This window comes from Saccopteryx leptura, chromosome 2 (assembly GCF_036850995.1).
Source record: "Saccopteryx leptura isolate mSacLep1 chromosome 2, mSacLep1_pri_phased_curated, whole genome shotgun sequence".
Classification (NCBI taxonomy): domain Eukaryota; kingdom Metazoa; phylum Chordata; class Mammalia; order Chiroptera; family Emballonuridae; genus Saccopteryx; species Saccopteryx leptura.
The window spans coordinates 231,099,123-231,123,507 of NC_089504.1; the positions used below are offsets into that span (position 1 = coordinate 231,099,123).

Sequence of the window (24,385 nt, forward strand, 5' to 3'; positions counted from 1 at the left end):
CCTGGTGGGGATAGATATTCTCCAAGCACAGGTATGGGGGCTGCTGGAAGCTTCCCCACAGTTGGGGGCTGGGGGCGTTCAAATGGTCAGGTGGGGCAGGGGTGGAGGGGTGTGGTTGCTGCCAATCTGACAGTGGGAAAAGCAGCTCTCTCTCCTTATAATGAGACCAGGAAGGATCTAGGATCTGACTGGTGCCTTCTAGGGACAAATGTGGGTGGCTTTCCCCATCCTGCATTCCCAGCTTCCCCGAAGGGGCCCTGGTGGGGCTGCAGCCTAAAGGTAAAAGGCATACCAGGGACTCAGGTCCCTGCAAGTAGAGGTTCCTCACGGCGGGCTTCAGGCCACCCCTCTGTATGCAGACCTCAAAGGGGGGAGGGGCCTCTGCATCCCTTGGGGGTCTCACCCTCATCAGCTCCTCTGGAGAGTGTGGGGGCCACACAGACCTGGGCTTGCATCCAGGCTCAGCCCCTTACTAGGTGACTCTGGGCAGCTTGGGTGATTCCTCTGAGTCTGTTTCTACTCCGGCACTAATAACAGCTAATGATACTACGAGGTTGAAGGGAAGACAAAGTGGTCCTGGGTGTAAATGCGCTCTCTCTGGGCCTGGGGTGGCAAGTGGAAGCCATATTGTTGCCTTAGTTACAGATCCCCGGTCCTACTCCCTGTTTGTGTCAGGGGTGGAGGTCAAGGCCTGGCCAGGGGTGAGGACACTTTGCCTCAGTAGTGTCTGACAGTTGTGCAAACTGCTGCCCTCAGTACTGACCTAATTCCTTCCAGGTGAGTAGCAGCTGTCAGGGCGGGTGCCCAGGAGAAATGCTGGCCGCTGCACTCACCGGGGCTACCAGCATAGCCCATCAGGACCAGCACCTAACTTCTGAGCACCTGTGCCCCAGTGGAGGTGAAGGGGGAGAGGTGCCCACGGCAGCAGGTGGGAAGAGTCCAGCCCAGAGCGCCACTCTCCGGTCACCCGTCTGACTCTCCTGATGCCTGAAAACAGGTGTCCTCATCAACCCCAGGGTCTGTGCCTCCCATCAAACAATTCATTATGCACTTAGATGGTGAGCTGTTTTTATGGCTTCAAAAACACAGATGAGCCTCTGATGTCTGATAAAACACTCTGCTCGAGACACCAGCTGAGAAGCTCATTATCTGGGAAAAACCAAAACCGTTTACAAACGGTTGTAAACAAAGTGGCTTAAGTCTTGACAGGTAGGGAACAGTGCCAGGGAAGCTGCGGGCGGCATGGCTTCTGGGATGGATGGGGAAACATCATGACGTCATTAAATGCTTCATATATGTGCAAGGAAAGCAGGGCCCTGCACCCCTAGAGTCCGGGGGCTGTGAGGTACTTACGTTGATCATAGCATTTGACGTGATGCGGAAGAGGGTAGCCCGCTCGTTCACCGCCTTCAGCTTCTCGCTGCTGTCGTAGGGGATCCTGAGGCTGTCCAGCTCGTTCAGGGAGCGCTGGAGCGCGGCGCCATGTTTGGCGATGAGGTCATTGTACGTGCTGAGGTCATCTAACTTTAACGAGAGGTTCTTGATGGTGCTATGGAGTTCACTCTTGTCAGCTGGGGAGGCAGTCTCGTCGTCGTCGTCCCCAGAGTCATCTGTGGAGAGGAACAGGGTCGCCATAGTCATTACTGACGGCATGAGAGGCCTGCCCGGCCGGGGCCCAGGAGGAAAGAGTAGGTAGCACCACTCAGAAAGGAGAAAGCCCTACGGTGCCAGTTCCCGCTTCCGAACACTGGATCATTTCTGGGGTGAGCTGTCCACCAGCCTTTCCCCCTGACCCCCCTGAGACCAGTGGGAGGGTATGGAAGGGGGACCAGCTTGAATGACAGGACCTGGGCTATGCTTTGGGGAGAGAGGCCTACAGGGACTCTTCAGCAGCAATGTGCAGGGTGAGTTGTGCTGTGGGAGGTGGAGACTGCTGTGTGGGAGCAGCTCTCATCCAGGGCCAGAGACCCCGAGTAAAGACCAGCTCCCTTCCCCACACTGCAGGCCAGGCCCAAACCGACCCACACTTCCTCGCCAGCCTCACTTAGCTCTCTTTGCTTTATGCCTATCCCCAGCCACACCTACTGCCCCTGTTACCTGCAAACACGTGCGCGCTCAGAGTGCTGTACGTAGGGCCTTTCCCTCTGTGCCCCCTCCCCCCTCTGCCTGGAACCTCCTCGTTTCACCTCCGCTGGACTTGTTATTAAGCAGTCCACTTTAGTAAAGCAGCTCTTAGGGTCCAAGTTCCAGTTCAACTACCGGGGACACCTTCCTTACATCCTCAAGAGGTATCACCTCTACCAATGCCATCATGTTTTCAAACCCTGCCTGAAGACCCCAGGCCAAAGTCCTGGCTCTGATCTGCCCAGTGGTCCTGCTGCCGGTCATCCCCCACCTTCCCTGCAGGACCAAGGCCAGTCTCCTGCATCGAATGCCTTCTGTTTGTACACACTGTCTGCGGCTTCTCACTGGCCTTGTCAATGTAGGGACTGTGCCATCCTCATGGGAAAGATGAGGTCACTAAGGCTCAAAGAAGTGAAGTCATGCCCCCTGCCACCCAGCTAGTCTGCTGCCTTCAGAGCCACCTTCTTCACACCAGGCTGCTGGGGCGTGGCCAGCCAGCCAGTGGCTGCTCACTCTCCTCCCCTTCCCACCTCCTCTCACCTCTTGCACAGCTGCCTGGGTGCCCTCAGTGTGCCCCTTCCTGGGAGGCTGGGGTACCTTAGATCCTGGCCCATGGCCAGCCAAGCAGTCAGAGTGGGGGCCTTTGGGGGGTTCAGTGGGCAGCTGGTCGGTCTGGGCCCTGCTGCTGCTTTAATGACGAGCATGGAACGGCCAAGAGGCTCCACAGGCCTGTGGGTGCCAGAGCCGGTGACTGTTGAGGGGTTTCTGAAATGCCTTGTTTCAGAAATAATCAGGAAGGAACTTTTATTTTAGATGAAATAAATTTGTAACCCAAGATACAAAAAAAATTTTTTAAAGTACATATTGTGAGAGAACAGATTTCTTCCCACGGTGGGCAGGATGTGTGGGAGTGGCCACAGCTGAGTTGCTGCTTTGAGCATGCCCTGAGCTGGTGGCAGTGCCAGGCCAGCCAACTGAGGGGGTGCTGGGGGTTAGCATCCACTGCACGCCCTGTCCCTGCCGGCCATAAGGAGCCTTGCATCCAGGCTGGGCAGGAGCCTCTCCCCCAGGCCAGCCCAACCACAGCCCCGAAATGACCCAGTGTTTAAAAACCACATGTGTGGAGCCAGGCTCTGGGCAACTGGCTTGAGCAATGTGAATGCCGAGTCCCCAAGTCTTAGTTTGGGGTCAGGGGTTCTTGCAAGGAGCAAACCCACACTGGCAAGACAGGTGAAACTCAGTATTAGAGATGCAAATAAAACTACTTAATGTGACCTTCCTCAAACTGGAATAAAGAATGGGTGGCATTAAATTAGCTTATGCTTTCTGGAGGATAACCCAGCAGATTCCCATCAAGAACCATGAGAAGAGCTCCTCGGCTTCCTCTGCCCACTTTCCCTCTGGCAGGGACTCGACTGGCAGGAGATTTAGTGCAAAGGAAGGAAAACACTCCTGTGTATGGAAGTTGTTAAGGCCTGCAGTTTGCCAGCTTATGGCCTTTGGGTTTCTGGAGCTTTTATCATCCACTCCCCACTGGGAATAAAATTCAAGGACTGTGAGCATCTGAGAGGAACAAAGAACAATCCACACTGCAACAACACGGCAGATACGGATCGTCCCCAGAGGTAAAATCCTGCAGAAAGTTTGCAACTATGTTAATACAAGAATAGCAGCAACTGAATCTAGGGCTGAGACAAAGCCACACTCCCAGGCACAATGGAGCTCTTCTCCCCCAAAGCCCACGTGCAGGCTAGGATTTAGCACACTGAGCAGTGCTCAGGGAGGGGGCTGCCAGGCTGCCCCAGGGCGGGGCGGCATAAAAAATGAGGCAGTCAGAACAGGCTTGCGCGCCCAGTGCCCAGTTCACCAGAGCTCTGCTGCTGTGTGTGGCCTCCTTCCTTCTCTGAGCTTCAGGGTCCTCACGTGCACAGCAAGAGCACCACCCACCTCACAGGTCTGGGAAGGACCCAGGTGCCAGGCAGCCCCCATGAGGTGGGATTAACAGCAGCAGAAGAAGTAGCCGCAGCCACACAGAGGGATTTCTGTGCACCTGTCCTGGGAAACCAGCTCTAATGCAGGAAGAGGCACACCCTGGTTTTCACCCACTGGCTGAACTCAATGCCTCGTTAGAAGATGCTGGTCCGTTAAAGACACGATGGAGGCAGGAAGCCTACCTGAGCACCGGGCGGGTGAAATGTTTCATTGACTGGGACCCAGGTGCAGGAGGGGGCCTGGCCCCAGCCACATTTCAGTGGAGACTGGGAAGGAGCCAGCAGGTCCTTCTCAGGTGGCACCTGTGCGTAAGGGAGGGAGGCAGGAGTGGGGGCTGGGAAAGCAGCTGAGTGCTGAGGAGTGGAGGGAGCCCTGCGGGGCGGTGAGAGGCGGGCTCAGAGCCCTGGCACCCCCAGTCTCCCCTGCCCACCCTCAGGGCTGCTGGGGAGAACATCAGAAACCGTTCCGCGGCCTCTCCTGGGTCCTGGGGCAGACCATCCCGATGCCTAGCCCACCGTCCTGGGAGGCGAGTAAGCAGGGTCACCACTCCATGTTCCTGCCCCCAGAGCCTCCCCCCAGGTGGTGGGCGGCTGACCCCGGGAGCCTGCTATCTGGGTGCTGTGGGGTGCTCGGGTCTGAGGGGGCAGACTGCTTTCCCTCCAGCATAGGGCCAGGGCTCCTGGAAGGCAGGAGCAAAGGGGACGCCAGTCACCTTTGCTGGGAGCGTGAGCCAGGAACTGGTCGGAGGAATTCGAAGTGCACACAGCATCTGACTTCTGCCTGGTGAGGACTTTTCCACCCACAGCCTGAGCATCTCCCCCTCTCCAGGACACACACTGCCCAGCCAGCCCGGCAGACCCCTCACCACCCGCCTTCACTGAGGTCCCTGCAGGCAGGTGCTCCACCTCACTTGTTTTGGGCCCTGGCCAGCCCTGCACCCAGCTGGTGCGCCCTGGACATGCTGCGTAAATCACATCCAGACCCACTCTGGGCCTCAGCGGCCAGAGGAGGCGCTCTGGAAGAGGCAGCTTCCCACCAGTCGGTGACGGAGCACGGGCAGGACAGCAGCGCAGCAGCAGCTGAGGCTTACGCGAGGGGCAGGCACTTTTTAAAGCACTGGACTAATAACTAATTGAATCCTTGCACCCTTAGCATCCCCACTTTACAGGCGAGGAAACAGGTTTAAAGTAGGATGGGCCCTCAGTGAGGGAGTGGTGGAGCCGGGCCCCTCCCTCCATGGCAGCTGTTTGTCTGCAGGGCAGACCACACTGAGGGGATCTTTGCGCATCTGACCTGGGAAATAAGCTGTAGGCCGGGAGAGGCACACCTGGTTTTCCTAAGACTGTGCAGTGACTTCCCGCCAGGGAGTGAGCCCCAACTCTCACCCGACACAACAACTTCTCTTTCCCATGGGATTTATGGGAGTATCTCATCTGGCCCTCTCTCCACTGGCCTGTGTTGTCTCAAACCCCACTGCCACCAAAACTGTCAGCCTCAGCAGGAAAAGGGGAGAATGTTTGCACTGGAGGGGCCTGCAGACACCAACCCCCGTGCCCTCATCTTAGCAGGAGGACTGCGCCTCAGAGCAGGGGCATCTGGGCTGAGACCGCTGGGCAATCAGAGAAGAGCAAAGTCAGGGTGGCAGTCCACATTGCCACACGGCTGATCTTCAAGGACGCAGCCCTGAGAGGGCAGTGACTCCAAGGAACTGTGATGGAGGAAGGACTGGAGATCTGAGGGGCAGGCAGGGGCCTCTGCATTCCCATGCTCCGGCATTGCTGGCCTCTCCTCTGTGAGTTCCAGCCATTTCCCCACTGTGCCTCCCAGCAGGGCTGCCAGTGCCATCTTCCTCAGGGCCACTGGCCTCCAAGCCAGGCCCTGAGCTCGAGATAAGGTACAGGTGACCCTTGGGATGCTGGGACCACATGGGGCAAATGAATATTTATTAGAATATTCTCAGACACAACTATTTCTAGAAAAGCAACAATTCCTAAAATACCTATCCATTTTCACCAACTATATGCAAGAATGAAGTTGTCTTTTCATTAGAAGAGAACAAATCCATAAAACTCAGGTTACCAACGTGTCACAAGGCACCAGTCACAAGAGGGCTCTGTCCATCCTGGCTGGGCTAGCAGTGTGGCAGTGACTTCTCACGTATGGTAAGCTTCCCAATTATATTGAGTTTCCAACCCTTAGTGGTTATACTAGGTTGGTTACTGTTCCCCCAAATTCTGTCCTTCCTGGAGCTTTGAATATGACCTTATTTGTAAGGGCTGATGAAATGTAATTAGTTAAGATGAGGTGATACTGGAATAGGGTGGGTCCTTAATCCAATATGACTGATGTCCTTACAAGAGAAGAAAAGACACAGAAACATGTGATGGCACAGATGGAGACTGGAGTGATACATCTACAGGCCAAAGAACGCCAAAGACGGCCAGCAATGCCAATAGCTGAGAAAGGTTTGGAACAGATCCTCTCTGGGTCTTCAGAGAGCATGGCCCTGCTGACACCTTGCTTTCAAACTACTGACCTCCAGAACTGTGAGAGAATAAACTTTTGTGGTTTTAAGCCACTGGTAATTTGTTATGGCAGCCACAGGAAACTGTGTCTAAAACAACACACTTATTATCTGACAGTTGTGGAAGTCAAAAGTCCTCAAATCAAGTTGTTGGCAGGGTTTTGTTCCTTCCGGTTCTTTGCCTTTTCTAGCTTATAGAGGCTGCCTGTACTCCTTGGCTTGTGGCCCCTTCCTCCAACCTCAAAGCCAGCAGAGTAGCATCTTACAATCCCTCTCTGACTCTGACCTGCCTCCCTCCCTTCCTCCCTCTTATAAGGACCCTTGTGATTATATTGGACCCACCCAGATAATCCAGAATAATGTCCCCATCTCAAGCTCTTTAATCACATCTTTATGGTCCCTTTACCATATAAGATAACTTATTCACAGGTTTTGGGAATAAGGACATGGACATCATTGGGGAGCCCTTATTGAGTGACCACACTGAGCTGAACACCAGGCTGCTTCTCACTCTGTCATTGATCATTACACTTGATTACATTCTGTGATCAAATTCAGGCAGCTTAATAAACCTCCTGAAATCTAAATAGAAGTCACCAAACCTGCTGTAATTAAATGTATAAGGTACTAACACTGCAGATTGGAAATGGCTGGTTTTTGCCAAGTGTGCAGCACCCACACCGTTCTCACCTGCAACCGACACCTGCCGTGTTTGTGTCTCCTCAGAGGCCCTGCAGCGGGGGTCTCTCCGCACAGCCAGGCTCAGGGCTCAGGGCAGCTGGTCAGTTGATGTGACCAGTACCGGGCTTAGGGGAGCAGCCATCTTCCAATGAGAGGGGAGGAGGAAAGAAATCAAGGGACAGCGCAGAAGTGAGAAAGCACCAGGACTGTGGGGTCTCCACCTGTGTCACCGGATGGGCTGAACAGCCAAGAAGCTGAATGATGAGACGCTGGCAGGCACTGTGCCGGCCTTGTTGGGCATGGGGTACGGGGTCTCTGCCTTCTTGGCACCCAGATGTGGATGGGCCATCTAAATGTCCTTCCCTGCTCAGGACCCCAATGGGGCTCCTGTGCTTCTCCCCCTACCCCCCACAGGCCTGTCCTTCTGTCAGGACCCATCTTAGCACAGCCTCCCCCCCCCCAAAACTTGTCCAACCCTGTGCTGGGTGTGGGTGCAGAGGGAGGGGCCAGCGCGGGCTGGCTTCCAATGGCTTTGACCTTGTCTGCCCCGAGGCTCCCCATCAACCAGGGCTGTTCTCACTCATCTGCCACGGTGTGTGAGGGGAGGAGACCCCCCAGTCATCCTGTGTCTTGAACCCTAGGAGGTGTGGGCAGGTGAGGGCAAAGCAAGGTTCCTCAGAGAAACAAGAAAGAGACAGTGCAAAATGGGGTGGCCACAGGGCCCCTGACTCCCACCATCCTGTCACCTCCCTGCTCCTCTCCAAAGCCAGTCTGTGCAGGCTTTTGGGTTCTGGGTTTCAAAAAGCTGCTCCCTGACAGGACTTCCCATCCAGAAACCTGATTCATTTTCCTCCAAAGCTGTAAAAAAGCTCCACTTCTAAAAATAGCTCACCTGGCTCACTGAGCTGGTTGTTTCCATAGCAACCACTCCTCCCCAGAAGTCCCCCCATGAAAGAGGGTCCCAGCCTTGGCGCAGGTGCCCTGTGGGCTCTTCAGACAGAGCTGGCTGTTAAAAGGTTCAAGGAGAGCCCCAAGCGGGAGCAGGGGTGCAGGCACAGCAAGCTCACCGGGGCTCCCTCTGGTTCCAAGTTTCTGTGATTTGAAGTAAATTCAAGGCTGGTTATGTGCAAAAGTGAGCTGCGCCTACAAAGGTGACAGGGATGTCGATGGGCTGATGCCAATAAGGCCCCGCTCTGCAATGGCCGTGCCCTGGGTGCTTCATGTCCTTTCCAGAGCGGGTGCTACTGTCCCCAGTGTACGGACAAGTGCACTTAACCACAGCCACATGGGGCTGAAGCTGGACTGCCGGGCCCAGAACCACCTGCTCCCTGACCAGTCAGGAGGCGTGTGTGCCAAGCTTTGAGGGGAGGACAGAGGGACGTGTGAGGTCTCTCTGTCCAGGTAGGAGTCTCCATGAGTAACTAGGGAGCATCTGGAGACCCCGCTGCAGGGCCTCTGAGGAGACATAAACATAGCAGTTGTCGGTTTCAACGAGAACAGTGGGCACTGCACGCTTGGCAAAACCAGGCCTTTCCAATCTGCAGTGTTAGCACCTCGACCATTCAATTACAGCAGGTTTCATGATTCCCATTTAGATTTCAGGAGGTCTGTTAAACTGATGGAGTGCGATCACAGAATGCAATCAGCCAAGGGCTGAGAAGAGACAGAAAGAGGAGGAAGGGCAGCACGGAGAATGAAGGCTGGTGCCCAAGACCCCAACGCCCCTAAGTGGCAGAGCTGGGATTGACAACATGGTTTTTACAGAAAGCCTGGTGGCACTGGCCACCGCATGGCCTTGGAGGTCAAGAGATTACAGCAGCTTGCCCAGCCCCAGCCCTGAGAGAACCTGACCTGGTGCGGGTGGGCGGGTAGGCAGCCCCACCCAGGGGCCAGTGTGGGTCCTGGGGCTCCTGCACAGGAGGAGGTCTCTGCCTCACTCAGGCAATGGGGACAGGGAGACTGAGAAGTCTTACAGGAGCTCCCGAGAGAACAAGGAGCCCAAGACCATTGACAGGGAAGACCACTGACAGAAAAGGGGCTCAGAGAGGAGCCCCCGGGGTGGGGGTGTCGGAGAGATGACTTCAGGCTGGGGTGGGGCCTCGAGAGGCCTCTGGGAGAAGGTGGTTGCCTCATGGATGCTCACTATGGGAGTTGACACGGTAGTGGCGGCATGGGACGAGGGCGCCGGTCTGGGCGGCGGGGCAGGAGCACCTGGCCAGAGCGCTGAGCCCGGGCACCCCTCAAGTGCAGTGCCTGAGGCAGGTCGGAGGCCTCAGTGCTGGAGCAGGGAGCATGGGGACCACCCAGGGCCCTTGAGAACAGGAGCGGCTCCCCTGAGGCCCTGCCAACCCTTCTTGACTGGGAAACCCAGAAGGAAAGCGGTCTGCCTTCCTCAGAATAGGTCCTGTGTGATGCCAGTCCTGCAGGGGGTCATGCAAAACAGGAATCCGTGATGAAAACAAAGCAAAACAACTTTGGAAAACAGGAAGATGCCGCTCCCCCCAAGGAGGTAGGTGAATTAATGCTGAGAAGCTGGGTCTTGTGGACACTGGAAGGAATGTCAGGATCTAATCTGGTGGAACATCAGATAATAATAAATAATAAATTGTGAAACCCTGGCAGGCAGATGGAAAGCACAAGCCAGAATACCAGCGTCATCTTTGACCTTCATGGCCCCTCTGTGCCCCGTCCCCTCCTCTCATTGGTGGTGGGCACAGGCATGTCGAGGGCATCAGGAACCCCGTGTGACCACACTGGGCTCCCTAGCCTACCCTGCCAGGTGTAAGTCTTCCCCAAGTCCTGAGGTGCAGAGGTGGGCTGCTCCCTAGCCGACCCAACGCAGGTGCAGGAGGGCCAAACCTCATGCCAGCTGGGCTTAGGCCATGATACTGCACCCCACTCTCCGGTGTGACACTGCTGCTCTCACCTGAGCCCTCACTGAGTGGGCACGGGAGGGGCTGGAAGCTGGAGGCCTGATGCTCCCCTTCCCCTGACCAGCTGACCCGAGGCCAGCGAGTCCCTCCCTCCAGTGCCCTGTGCTGCCCCCTGGGTAACCAAAGAAAAGGAAAGAGTTCTCTCCTTGTCCTGACTGTTCAGGAAATTAAATAATTTCTTTGTTTCTAAGTTGAAGACTAGCCTTTGTCCACATAACACACATTTAGTTTTTTGTTTTGTTTTGTTTTTTTTGTTTGTTTTTTTTGTATTTTTCTGAAGCTGGAAATGGGGAGAGACAGTCAGACAGACTCCCGCATGCGGCCCGCCGGAATCCACCCTGCACGCCCACCAGGGGTGAGGCTCTGCCCACCAGGGGGCGATGCTCTGCCCTTCTGGGGTGTTGCTCTGTTGCGACCAGAGCCACTCTAACGCCTGGGGCAGAGGCCAAGGAGCCATCCCCAGCGCCTGGGCCATCTTTGCTCCAATGGAGCCTCGGCTGCAGGAGGGGAAGAGAGAGACAGGGAGGAAGGAGAGGGGGAGGGGTGGAGAAGCAGATGGGTGGTTCTCCTGTGTGCCCTGGCCAGGAATCGAACCCGGGACCCCTGCACGCCAGGCCGACGCTCCATCACTGAGCCAACCGGCCAGGGCCAACACACATTTAGTTCTGTGTGTTGCTTTCTCACCTACTGTCCCTAAGCCTTGTTCCAGTCTCCGTGACTTGGTTACTTGTTAGCAGCTGTCCTATACCCCTTTGGGTTATGAGCTGTGGCCTCCCCGTGGCACCGACTGTTGGGGCCATGGTGGGAACATGGCCGGAGGGCTTCTTTCTGCCTTTACGGGCACTTAGGGAGGCACCACGCCTCACTCAACTCCAAACATGGCAGCTCAGAAACCATTGAACCCACCTCCCACTTCTCCCATCAAGTCACCAGGCACCTCTGGGACCCCATCACTGGGCTGACCAGGCGGGGCCAGCGAGCCCAACCTGTGCCAGCGTTTCATTTCCCTCAGCACAAACATCTGTCTCAAGGCCACAGCAAGCAGGCCTGAGTGCTGCAGTGAGGTCTAGCAACACATATGTAAGAACCTGCTGACCTGCCCCAGACAGCGTCAGCGCTGTTGAGCAGGTCACTGGAAACTGCTAATATACATTTTCCTGGCCTGAAGACAGCCATGGCTGCTTATCCTTGGAAATCATCTGATAGCCATGTAATCACACTCAAGAACTTTCCACGTGCAGCTGCCTCTTGGCATCAATGACAGAGGGAGCTGAGGCGGCAGGGCCCCCGGGTGGGGAGAGGGCTCTCACCACCAGGAGCTGTGGGGCCCTGCGGGGCCAGGGCTGTGTCTGCCTGGTCGATCTTCACATCCCGAAGCCAGGCATGCAGGAGGTGCTGAATGAATGGATGGCAGGAGAGAAAGGGACAGCAGTGTTCTGTGAACAGCAAGGCAAGGTACAGGTGTGAGCAGTGGGGAGGGGTAAGGTGCTCTGGGGTTAGAAGAGTCTGGGTTCATAGCTTTCCTGGTGCCATCCCTGACTCTTGAGCTAATACAGGAACCCAAAGTGAAGAGAATCACGATCAAATAATGTGCGACATGTCCGCCTCAGCCCGACCTGGGCCACACAGTTGCTGCAAAGAATTTCTGTCACCCTGCAGACTCTGGATGCTCTCCAACCTCTTCCTGCAGCGTGGTGGGTGGAGTGTTGGTCCAGGCAGAAGTCTGTGGGAAAGGCAAGGAGGGGGGCCCCAGTCCCTCCTGAGGTGGAATCTCCCACTTTGCTCCACATAAGGCAGACATGCAAATTCGTGTCTTAGAGAAACAAGGGGTTAAAGCAGCCCATTCTGTTTAACAAGCCGTTAGAGACTCTCTCCCCCTTTATGAGTCAAGCAGCCCTGGAAGGTCCACTTCACTATTTATCACCCCTGTGACCTTACACAATCACTGAATATCAACCTTTAGTTCTTCATCTGTAAAATGGGTTAATACACCTGTAAAGTGCTTCACCCCGTGCCTGGCCTGCAGTGAGACCACACACCTCGGCCATTACCACCTGGCTATGAAAATGATCGTGCCGAAGGCAGCAAAATCGAAAAGCCCTGTGGAGAAAAGCTAATAGTAGTGAAGAAAATCAGCAACAGCCCTCCTCAAGATAACCTCATCCATCTGTCTGATGCCAGAGGCAACGCTTCCCTGCCCCCTCGAACCTGCTGCACAGGGTGGGGACTGCCTCCATTGTCCCAAATCCATAACTGCCAGGGAACCAAGAACACCCAAGTAGGCGATCTTTCTGGGGTCAGGATTCCTGTCCCTTGAAAGGCAGGTGCCCCGTGATCCAGGAGCACCAGGGGCCAGGTTAACACAACTACCTGTTCGCTGCCAGTCTGAGCCCCTGCAGTCAGTCCCTGAGCCCTGTCCCACCAGGCCTGCAGAGACAGCCATCTGAAGTTCCACTTATGGACAACTTGTCCCTAATGGCTACACCAGTAAAGTTGGCATAATGTGTTTAAAGTGAAGAGGCCCAGAGTGAGGCCATGAGAAAAAGGGCAGGGGTGAGAAGCCTTTGCGGAGGCTGTTTTGGCTCCTCCTAAGCCCCTCCCATCCCTCTCCTAGTTCTGGGTCACGGTCCCTGAAGCTGGGATCCTGGCACATGCTTCTGAGCAATCTTTCTGGAGGGCACTAAGGGCAGTGGGCAGTCCTCCCTCACGACCCATCATCCTCAGGGCGGCAAAGTGTCCTCAAGCTGCTGGGGGCTGTGAGCCTCACCCCAGAACTGATTGGCAGAGGCCGATAATGAGAGTCAGTGAGGCCAAGGAGGGCATTCCTGTGCCTGGCAGACTTGAAGGCTTTTTCAGGTCCCAACCTAGTCCTTTATTGTCTGTTTTCTATGTTCCCAGGCCATCAGGGAGACTGCTGGGTGGGCAGGTCCTCAGCTTAGGTGCTGGGTCGGCCACCACCAGGCTGTGTGACTGAGCAGATACCCTCTCTGCTCTGGGCCTTGGTGTTTGCCCTGTGAAAGGAAAGGCCTCTACCAGGCGGACCCAGACTCCCCTGCAGGAGAGGCAACCAGCTGTGGTGAACAAAGGCACACACTCAACCCTGGGCCCGGGCTTCCTCACCTAGTCACACTGTGAGAGGGGGAGCAAGAGGAAATAATCCTCTGACCATGTAAGCAACCCCCCTATCTGACAGCTCAACAGAACTGGTCATTTATAAAGAAGCCTTGGAAGCCGGGATTCACGGGACACTGCCATGGAGCAGAAAGCTGCCTGCAGGAGTAGCTGCACCTGCAGAGCAAGCAGAGCCCAGAGCCGTCACCTGGGAACCAGGACCCGGGACTCGGAGACAAGGTCGGGGGGAAGGAGAAGGAAAGGGGCTGAGGGGCTGCAGTGGAAAAGACTCAGGGAGTCCTTGGCCAGCACCCCTGCACCCCCCACCCCCGTCATCAGTCAGCATGGAAGCAGCTCCCGGGGAGGCTGCACCCCCACCCAGGCCCACCATCGTCTCCCTGGCCTGTCTCTTCGTGTCCGTACCTGTTGACCTGCGGTCACTGCCCACAGCTTAGAGGAAACCTATTAGCAGGACCAGTGCAAACACCACTAAGGGTGGATGGCTTCCGAGGCTGGGGAAGAGCTATCTGAGCAGTTGCTGCTAAGAAGGAAATCAATCTGAAAATAATGAAGCTGCAGAAAAGTCCATCTTCGGCAAGGCAGCGGCATGAGAGGAGCCTGGGCGAAGACAAATGCAGTGGAACTGAGCCTGCCTTTCCCCACGAGGTCAGCAGTCAAGGCCGGCCACCTCTCACAGTCCCGCCCAGACCACCTGCTCGCCCAGCCTCCTTCAAAGGACAACTGCCCTCCGCTGGGTCAGGGGCTTCACTCTCAGGCTCTCTGCAATCACGTTTCTTACTGTAAGTTAGTAAATTGGTTTATTTTCTAAAAGAAATGGAAATTCCAACATGTGGTAATATGTGCCAAGAAATTAAAGGTGACTGTTCCCGAAACCTCAGAGGGGCAGTTCAGACTGCCAAGTCTTGGTGACTAGGAGCTTGTGCCCCGTCAGGAAATACTGCCTCAGGAACCTCAGTGGGGAAACGTGGTAGAGATGAGGGCCACAGAGGCCAGGGGAGAGAAGAGTAGGCTGAGATAAAGGGAGCAGGAGGCAAGAGGGTAAGAATAGGAAAGGAAGAACCTTATCTCACAGCAGAGCCTGAAAAGAGGGCCACTTGCCCACCTTGGGCTGTGCCAGTGGGCTCTCTACCCCAGAGTGGGGACCCCTCTCCTCAGGAGCCACTCTGAGCCCACAAGGAGGCTCCTCACAACCTGAGCAGCAACACCCTGCTGGGTGTTGAGAGCCAGGCTGGGACCCTCCCCTCCACTGTGGGGCCACTTCATGCACAAGGACTTCTGACATATGCCACAGGGCCAAGGAAGAAACCTGGACACACCCAAAGACACACACACCACGCAGCCTGTGAGGCTGTCAGAACATGATCCAGCAAAATCCGAAACCCCGTAGTCAGGTAGGTGGGCTTGAATTACAAGCAGTGTGCAGAGATCCAACATCTTTGGGCCAAGTTTCCACCTAAGACCCATTTCAGGCTGGCGCCATAGAAGCTTGGTGGGGCTTTCCTTACACAGGCCACCCTGTGGCTGAGAACTTTCTGGTGCCTTTGCACCAGGTCCATCCATGCTGGAAGGGAGGGGTGGGGCTGACTGAACAGGAGTGGGGGCTGTGCTGAGGAATATTAAAGGCCATTCAGGACTAGGGGGCCTCAGGCCTTGCAATGGCTATGTCCTACAACAGGCCCCTTTTCTGGAGCAGTAAGCCTGAGGCAGAGACCCAGGCAACAGCAGCAGCCACTGTCTGGTGATAACCCAAAGCCACGTTACCATTCATTAAGCACGCTACCCAACAAGTTCCCATCAGGGTCATCACACCCCTGTGCTATGGAGTCCGCTTATGTCCCTCCCAAATGTCAAAGGTGCCCAGGTTCTGTGAGGTGAGGTGCCTACCTACAGTCATCTGGAGGGCAGCTCTGACCTGGACTTTGGCTACTGGGGCCCTGAGAAAGAATGTGGGGGCAGTGGGCATATAATTCAGAAGACAAAAGAACAGTTTCTTTACAGTGATTGGGGGGGGAACCCACCCAGAATTCTATTTCTCATAAAAATGCCCTTCAAAATGAAGGTAATAGAGCCGGTCTCGTGCAGAAACAGACAGTGGGGTCACAAATCTAGGTGCCAGAATTCAGAGCCCCCTCACATCAAACCCTTGCCGCTGTCTGGGCTGTTGCCCCCCGAGAAAAGTCACGGGACCATGTTGAATATGGAGAAACACCTATTTACCTTGACATTTGCTGCAAAAGAACTTAATAGGAATGCCAAGAAATGCTATAAAGAAGAAAAGGCTGAAAGGGCCAAGATTTAAAAGGCTATTCAGAAAGGCAGTACAGAAGTTGCAAGAATACATGCTGAAAATGCAATCCGCCCGAAGAACCAAGCAGTTAGTTTCCTGAGAATGAGTGTTAGGGTCGCTGCTGCGGCAGCCAGAGTCCAACTGCAGCCCCAGTGGGCAAGGTGACCACGCCCATGGCAGGCGTGGTTAAGTCTATGGTTGCTACATTGAGGAGTATGAACCTTGGAAAGATTTCTGCCCTGATGAACAAATCTAAACACCCATTTGAAACACTGGGTGTTCAAACACAACCAATGGAAGGAAGACACAGTGAGTAGCACTATAACCCTAATAATAACACCACAAAACCAAGTAAGCATGCTGTTTCACGAAATGGCAGATGAAGCTGGACTTGATCTCCACATGGAACTACCATAGGGTCAGACAGGATCCCTGGGCACCAGTGTTGCTTCCACGGAACGGCCTTGATTACCATTTACATTTTCTTAGGATTGTTGATTGTTTTTTGAGAATCTAGGCCTACATTTTTAAACCAACAAACAAAAAAGTAATGAAGGAAACAAAACTGAATCAACTCAAGTGACAACTACCATAAGCCCCAGTTAAATGTGTTTGTCCTTTTATCTTAGGCAAAAACTCTTTAACAGCTGGAAGAAATGAAGTAGAAATAAATGTTAGAATAAAAATGTTTTGCCCAGCCAAGCAAATAACATCCTGACCAATGGACATGAAATGGGGTGTACAGCATCAGGGGCGGGGACACAGAAAAGCCCTCAGGTCAAAAGACAACAACTCTGGAAAGCCAGGATCCTTGGGGAAAAGCATCTGATGGACAACTGTACGACTTTCCTTCTGCCCAGAAATAGCTCTGTTTAACCCAACAGAGTTCATTGTTTAAAATGAACAAATGCCTGACATTTTCTGCTATAACAGTTTCAAATGTGGTATATATTTTAACTAGTACTGCATATTACTAATCTAGGTTAGGCAGGGAAGGTGTTTTTTATTACTTATTGCATGATTCATCCATGAAAGAATTTTAGCATTGCATTAGGTTCTGTTGAAGAGCAGATCGGTTCAGAAAATCCTTCCATTGTTAAGTCATGAAGGCATTCAAAGTGCAATGATGGAGACATTTTTGCTTAAGTATTCACTATTCATGTATGTTTCCTACTGTAAGTAAGAGTGTGTATAAATGAAGATTATTTTCACTGGTTAATGAAGTGAGAAATAACTCTTTTTGCTAAGTTTCAGTTAAACTTTTTCAACATTCTTTGTACTTGACTATATGGTATGACCTCAGTGTAGTAATCTTCTTTCATTTTGTTTATAATTGATGCTCTACTTAAAGGGTAAATTTGTTTATAATGGAACATACTAGGGAGGCCGAGAAGAGATCATTGCTGACTAATAGAATAATCTTATTTTCCATTGGTAGGAATTTATAGCTTTTTTTCTTCTGAATTCAATGAAAAATGTTAAATCGTGAACGTGGCTTACTTAAATCTAGAAATATAAATGGTTCTAAAAACAACTGTTCATAGTTTTAACAGCCATATCAGATTTGTTTTTTTAAAAATATTGCTCTTTGAAGCCCTGGCCGGTTGGCTCAGCGGTAGAATGTCGGCCCAGCATGTGGAAGTCCCGGGTTCAATTCTCAGTCAGGGCACACAAGAGAATCGCCCATCTGCTTCTCCACCCTTCCCCGTCTCCTTCCTCTCTATCCCTCTCTTCCCCTCCCACAGCCAAGGCCCCATTGGTGCAAAGTTGGCCCAGGCACTGAGGATGGCGCTCCATGGGCTCCGCTTCAGGCACTAGGATGGCTCCAGCTGCAATGGAGCAACACCCCAGATGGGCAGAGTATCACCCCCTGGTGGGCATGCCAGGTGGATCCCGGTCGGGCACATGCAGGAGTCTATCTGCCTCACCGTTTCTAACTTTGGAAAAATACAAAGTGTGTGTGTGTGTGTGTGTGTGTGTGTGTGTGTGTGTGTGTGTGTGTGTGTGTTAGTGTTAGAATTCATGGGAGTCCGAAAAGACCAGAGTAACAGACTTTATTGAAAGGAAGAAAGGAACCCTGCCGGGCTGACTCGTAGAGTCATGGGGCCAGGCACAGCCTGGGACTGGGTTTTAAGGGTTTGGGGGAGGGGGAGTGAGAAGGGTCGTGGGCATCATTTAATTGGCTGTTGGACAAAGGATTGTCTTTTATGGGAGTTTGCCAGGACTTCTCGGCTTGTGACGTCAGACATCCCTTTGCGGTCAGTCATCTGCTGCGAGCCCTGAAACAGACTTACTGGCAGGGTTAGAGAAATGAAACCTAAAAATATGTTGCTCTTTGATAGTCACCAAATTTTACTTTGGATTTATTATCTTATAAGTATAATAAAAATCTTAAAGTATATAAAGGTAAAGTAAAGATATGTTCAGGCACAAAAAACCTGAGGGAATTGTGGCTGGCTGACCTTTAACAAGATTGGTTAAAGGGAGTTCTTCAAGCTGAAAGAAAATGATACCAAATGGAAACTCAGATCCAGACAAAAAAACAGAGTGCTAGGAAAGGTAACTCTATGAGTAAATATAAAAGACAATGGTTTTCTCACTTAAAATTTCATTCAAAGATAATCGACTATATAGAGCAAGAAAAAAGTGGGGTTCATATCATCTTCAAAAGTAAAACAGGACACAGTAGAAAGGGTGGCAGAAGAGGAAAAGTACCTCGTTGTAAGACTCTTACATTATAGCTGAGATGGTATATATTTGAAGGAAGACTATCAAGAGCTAAGGATGTGTAATGTAAACCCAGAGCAACCACTGAGAAAAGAACGATGTATAGTTATGAGCTAATAAAGGAAAGAACATTAAATACTAAAAATAATACCACAGATGGCAGGAAAAGAGAAAATACACATACCCAAAAATAGATTAGACCAAACAAATAGCAAAATGGTAGATTTAAACTAAACCCAGCCATATCAATAATTACATTGACTTAAAAACTGGTCTCGAATTAAAAGTCAGAGACTATTAAACTAAATAAAAAAAAGCAAAGACTCATTATATTCTATCTATAAACTCCCTGTAAATAAAAGCACAGATAAAGTACCAATCATATGCTTTTTCTATGAAACACACTTTAAATATAAAGATACCAATGGGCTAAAAGAAAAACATTAGAAAAAAAAACCAATGGCAAACAGCAATTACAAGAAAGCTGCACTGGCCTTATTAACATCTGAAAGAAGGTCTAAGGACAGAAAGAAAGAGGGAAATTTCATAATGACAAAAGAAGTCCATTCATCAAGATGACACAAATTCCTGAATGTGAATATATCTCATCACTAAGCTTGAAAGTACATGAAGCAAAACAGAAATAAATGGAGAAAGAGAAATCTACAATTATAGTTAAAAAGTTCAATACTCTCTTAGCAATGAACAGAACTAGACAAAACGGACCTGTGGTGGCATGGTGGATAAAGCGAAGACCTGGAACCCTGAGGTCTCCAGTTCAAAAACCTGGGCAGCTCAGGTGCTGCAATGAAGACTTGATGCTTCTCATCTCTCTCCCTTTCTGTCTGTCTGTCCCTCTCTGTCCCTCTGTCTGTCACACACACACAAAAATACAAGAGTGCATACATATGGAGACTAGTGGCCGGGTATGTGACTACTCACTAAGGCTAGGACCCACCAACTTCTGTCTGTTTCTAAGTCTCAGCTCCCACATTTGCAAAATGAGGTGGACGGACCTCAAACTACCTGGGGCTCAGGATGAAAGAGATCAAGGAATCATACATGCAGGTGTATTGCACCGGTTCTCAATGCACAGTAGCTATTATTCGTGGTTATATCTGTGCAATAGAATTATAGGTACTTTTTATTTTCTTCTAAATGTTTTTGTTTACTAAATTTTCAACAATGAGTATGAATTATCTCTGCAATCTAGAAAAAAAAATCAAATTATTTTAACAGCCAAATGGCAATGACTGGGGATTGTGTGTTTGGCTTTCTATCCGAGTAGTGAACAGCTGGCTTGGTGGCCTCCCTCTGTATGACTAACAGCTTGGCATTCTATGGCTACATGATTTCCCCTCGTGTGGGTAACTGAACCCTTGTCAGATCAATGTGAGAACTTCCTAATTCAAACTCGGAAAAATGTGGGAAAAACCCACAAGTGTAATGCTACATTTCCCATGAGGGTAAGAGCTAAATCAAGACAAAGGCCATTGAAGAAAACTCCAAACTTGGTGCAATTCATGGGGAGAAACTCCCAGAATGCCCGGCAAACTGGGCAGTCAGCCCCAGATCCCCTGCACAAAGCCACCAACACCTGCACCAGGGGTAATCCCCCCTCCTTCTCCAGAAACCCTTCTAGCTCATTCAAAATGCTGCCATGTTTCAGAGCCCCCTGAAAAGTTAACAGTCCCCGGGGAACCTCTGCTGTTTGGAAGGGAGCGTGGGGAGGGGAGACAGCCTGGCATTTCTAATTAACAGCAAGTACAATCAGTCCTTACTGATGGCACTTATCTGCAACCCACTGAGTTACCAACTTCTCACCATACAAGCAGCAGCTCCTCCTAGCCCTGGGCTGGCAAGGAGCAGGTATGGGAAAGGGAAGATAAAAGTGGGTGAGACAAAGGTGAACTATTCCAGGCAGTGAGATGTTTGCTCTTCTGCCTGGCCCAGGAGAAGAGCCTGCTCTCCACTAGAAAGAGCCACCGGAGGTCAAGGTGAGGGGAAGGTGGGCACAGAAATGCCATGGACTAAAAACAATTAACTGCAGGGCTGAGAAAACCAGGGAGGGCACACAACCAGCACAGGATAAGAAGAGCAGGAGCACAGGGTTCTGGTAACCATAACCAGCCCCACGGCAGAAGCCAGCCCATGCCGGGATCTGGAATGGTCCCTGGGAAAGCTAAAAGGTGGACAGAACTCAGTCAGACAGCCACTGCTAAACTCTGTCCACTTCCAGCTAGATGACTCCAGGAGATGGAGGGAGCGTGGCCATCCCATGCATGTGACCCATGCAGTCACACAGGGCTGAAGTCAGAGGGGCGCCAGACTTGGTTTAATACTTAGCTGTCTCTGTCTTGAAACCCTTAATAATTCTTTTTTTTTTTTTTTTTTTTTTTAGATTTTTTTTAAAAAATATATGTTTTAATTATTTTATTTTACTTATTCATTTTAGAGAGGAGAGAGAGAGAGGAGAGAGACAGAGAGAAAGAAGGGGGGAGGAGCTGGAAGCATCAACTCCCATATGTGCCTTGACCAGGCAAGCCCAGGGTTTCGAACCGGCAACCTTAGCATTTCCAGGTCGACGCTTTATCCACTGCGCCACCACAGGTCAGGCTCCTTAATAATTCTTTTTTTTTTTTTTTTTTTTTTTTTTTTTTTCCCATTTTTCTGAAGCTGGAAACAGGGAGAGACAGTCAGACAGACTCCCGCATGCGCCCGACCGGGATCCACCCGGCACGCCCACCAGGGGCGACGCTCTGCCCACCAGGGGGCGATGCTCTGCCCATCCTGGGCGTCGCCATGTTGCGACCAGAGCCACTCTAGCGCCTGGGGCAGAGGCCACAGAGCCATCCCCAGCGCCCGGGCCATCTTTGCTCCAATGGAGCCTTGGCTGCGGGAGGGGACGAGAGAGACAGAGAGGAAAGCGCGGCGGAGGGGTGGAGAAGCAAATGGGCGCTTCTCCTGTGTGCCCTGGCCGGGAATCGAACCCGGGTCCTCCGCACGCTAGGCCGACGCTCTACCGCTGAGCCAACCGGCCAGGGCTTCCTTAATAATTCTTGAACCAGGAACCTAGCAGATCCCGCTGGGAAATGACAGTTTCAGGGACCACTTAGCTGAACCCCACCCACCAAGCAAAGTGGAACGGTTGCCAGGCTTCTAAGAAGTTCTGTCTGGTTTGGATTCCAGCCATATCCAAAATAACACCAACAACATTCATAATACTTCCCTTTGGGTTTCCATCTACGAGCTGAAGATGCAGCTGATGGGCTATGGAAGGACAACCACAAATTACAATGACTTGAGGAGAAAATTCGTCCTTTTTGGTTAGTCAAATGCAAGTAAAAACACTAACAAGGCACAACATTACGCCTGGTCAAAAACACTGTCAGGACAATGAAAGTTTAATGCAGGGGAGGTATCCACACCCAGCCCCTAGAGCAACACGGACCAGAACGCTTTGGCCAAAGGGCGATAGGTGCCACAGGAAAGCAGTAGCACCCTTTGACTCAGTGATCATACTCTTGGGAATCTGTCCCAGAAAGAAACACCAAAGAACATTTTAAATGCCAAAGATGCTCAGGCAACAGCTTGGCTCTGACAATCTGGGAAGAACCAAAATGTTTAACAGAAGGAAAGGCAATCCATAGCCACTCAGTAGATACAGAGTAAGCCTGCGATAATGTGGGAAAGCGCTTGAGATGTACAGTCATGTGAAAATGGCAAAACTTCTCATATCCCAATGATGTAAAAAGGATGCTCACATAAAGGAAAAATACCGACTAAAAATAGAGACCTAAAAACAGTGACCTGTGGGGTACTGGAGCTATGAAAACACCACGATCTTGAACATCTGGAATTGTTGCCTTAATGGTAAATAACCCTTAAAAATATTGAATGTAAAGGGGGCAGGAGGATTGGCCACGGCGAACCTCAGAGTTTGACCAAGAACAAAGCTCGTGTGCATGCATGTGGGTGGGTGGGTGGGTGTGTTGGAGGGGGGTGAGGAGTGGGTATGAGAAGAGAATTTTATCAGGCAGATGAGCCTCTGCCAAATGGTAAATGAGCTCACAGTCCTGCTCCAGGGGTCCCACCCCATACAAACTGTTCTGTTTCTGATGTAAAAATATCCTGGGGGGGGGGGTATACCCAGGGGGCTTGGCTGGCTGTCAGTTCTAGCCTCTCAGGAAAAACATCTGGCCTTTAACCAGAAGTATGCTGGGCATGCCAGGCCCTGGAGGACTGCCAAAGGGCATTGCCAGGTGGGGATCTGTTCCCCAAGTGGGGCCTCCTTCCGCCTCACCACACCGCCCAGCCTGAGCAGCTACTATTTCTGAAGATGTGCGTCAGGCATCATTATTCAACACACACGTCAGAGGGAAGCAGTACATAAAAGGAAATTTATCTCTGGCAGCCCAAAGCCCATTACTTCATCTTTATTCATATTGTTCATCTATTTGATCAGATGCTGCTGCCAGTCTGAGCTGACTGGCACTTGACAGGAAAACCAGGTGTCCGCAGAGGGCGGTGCTACACAACACTCCTTGAGGAGGTCAGAGGGAGCTATACCTAGAGCAAGCCTGTCAGTCCTGGGCTCCAGCCTGACTTTACACCACCAGACCCAGGCTGCCCCGCTCTCCACACAGGCTCTGAGGCTCCTGTCCCCACTTCTGCTGACCACCCCGAGGCCTTCCTACCTGGCTTCCCAGGGCCTCTCCATGTCCTGGTCCCACTTTGGCCTGTGCCAGGCTCCCTGTAGGGTCATTTCTCTTAGCTTGGCAAATGGTCAGCTCTCTCTCTCTCTCTGCCTGGAGGTGACAGAAGTCGTGGATAGTCCTCAGGACCCCACTAACCACTGCTCCTGTTAAATGTTTATCGTTAATAGGGCTATTATATATGGTTGGGCAGGTTACACAACCCTAGCTGGCACCTTTCACAATAGGCACTGTAGATTTATATATATATAAATGTGTCCAACAAATGAAAGAACACTGTTCAGACAAAGTTGGTATATTAAAAGTTTCAAACAGGTGCAAGTAAAGGGTTTTGAGGAAGGAGTACGCTTTTCTAAAGATGGGCACCAAGTGGGCCCACTGCAGCCCTGCACACCAACCTGCCAACAAATGAACCAGCTCCCCACAAAGCACACTACACCCGCAGGCTCGCCGGGCCTCTGATGGCAATAGATCCCTGGCCGAAGCCGCCCAGGGCCTGTCACAGCCTCGCCACCCCCACACCGCTAATCCCCTCCCCATTGACACGCTGTTGCTCAAGAGAATGGCTGTGAACGCATGACCTGCTTCTCCTCTCTGCTGCGCCTGAGGCAGAGGTCACTCCTGAAGTGCACTCGCCACCCGGAGGCTCAGAGTTGGCGCAGACATGAAGCCTGTTGCAGAGGTGAGCTACAGCTCAGCTAGCCCAAAGCACTGGGGAGGCCTGCTCAGCCTACCTGTCCTGCCCCTTCTGTCTCTCCCCTGCCTTTAGCTCTCCCCTCTCCCTACACAGCGACACCCACAGGCACGCACGTGCATGGTCCCCCTCGGTGCCCCCCACATGCTATTCTCCCAATCCCGGACACCCTTGCATGTAGCCCACCCAACCCACCCCCTTAGGTACTGCCCATAGAGGGCCCTCCGTGCTGGACTTTGCTGCCCACCTCTCCACCCCCAGGCAGCTCCCTGCCTCAGAGCCCGTGGACTCTCACGTCCCTCAGGCTGTGTGTACATTCTCAGATCTTCTCTCCATGGCATGACTGGCACCTCCTGGGCTCTGCGTTCCACCAGCCAGGGTCGTGGCCCATCATCTGCTAACAGTGTGGGAAAGATCAGAAGATTGCTGGCCAGGCTTCAGACCTTCTGGGTTCCTGTCACCTGGCTGTGGACACTGTGTGCCCCACACAGCTGCTAGGACAGTTCTCAGCACAGAGTGAATGACCAGATTTTCTGCTAAACAAAAGACACTAATTACTCTGTCTTCTCTTACCGT

General features: G+C 52.1%; 1 protein-coding gene and 1 pseudogene across 3 annotated transcripts in view; one reads left to right on the forward strand and one right to left on the reverse strand.

The window, feature by feature from the left end:
* OSBP2 (oxysterol binding protein 2) overlaps positions 1 to 24,385 on the reverse strand; it is a 128,653-nt gene that overhangs the window by 27,864 nt on the left and 76,404 nt on the right. For all 3 annotated transcript variants that reach the window (XM_066370483.1, XM_066370484.1, XM_066370485.1), the window contains one exon: positions 1,354 to 1,610. In XM_066370483.1, coding sequence (XP_066226580.1) covers positions 1,354 to 1,610 — 257 coding nt within the window. The remainder of the gene's footprint in view (positions 1 to 1,353; positions 1,611 to 24,385) is intronic.
* Positions 15,575 to 16,141, forward strand: LOC136393971 (charged multivesicular body protein 1B2-like; annotated as a pseudogene).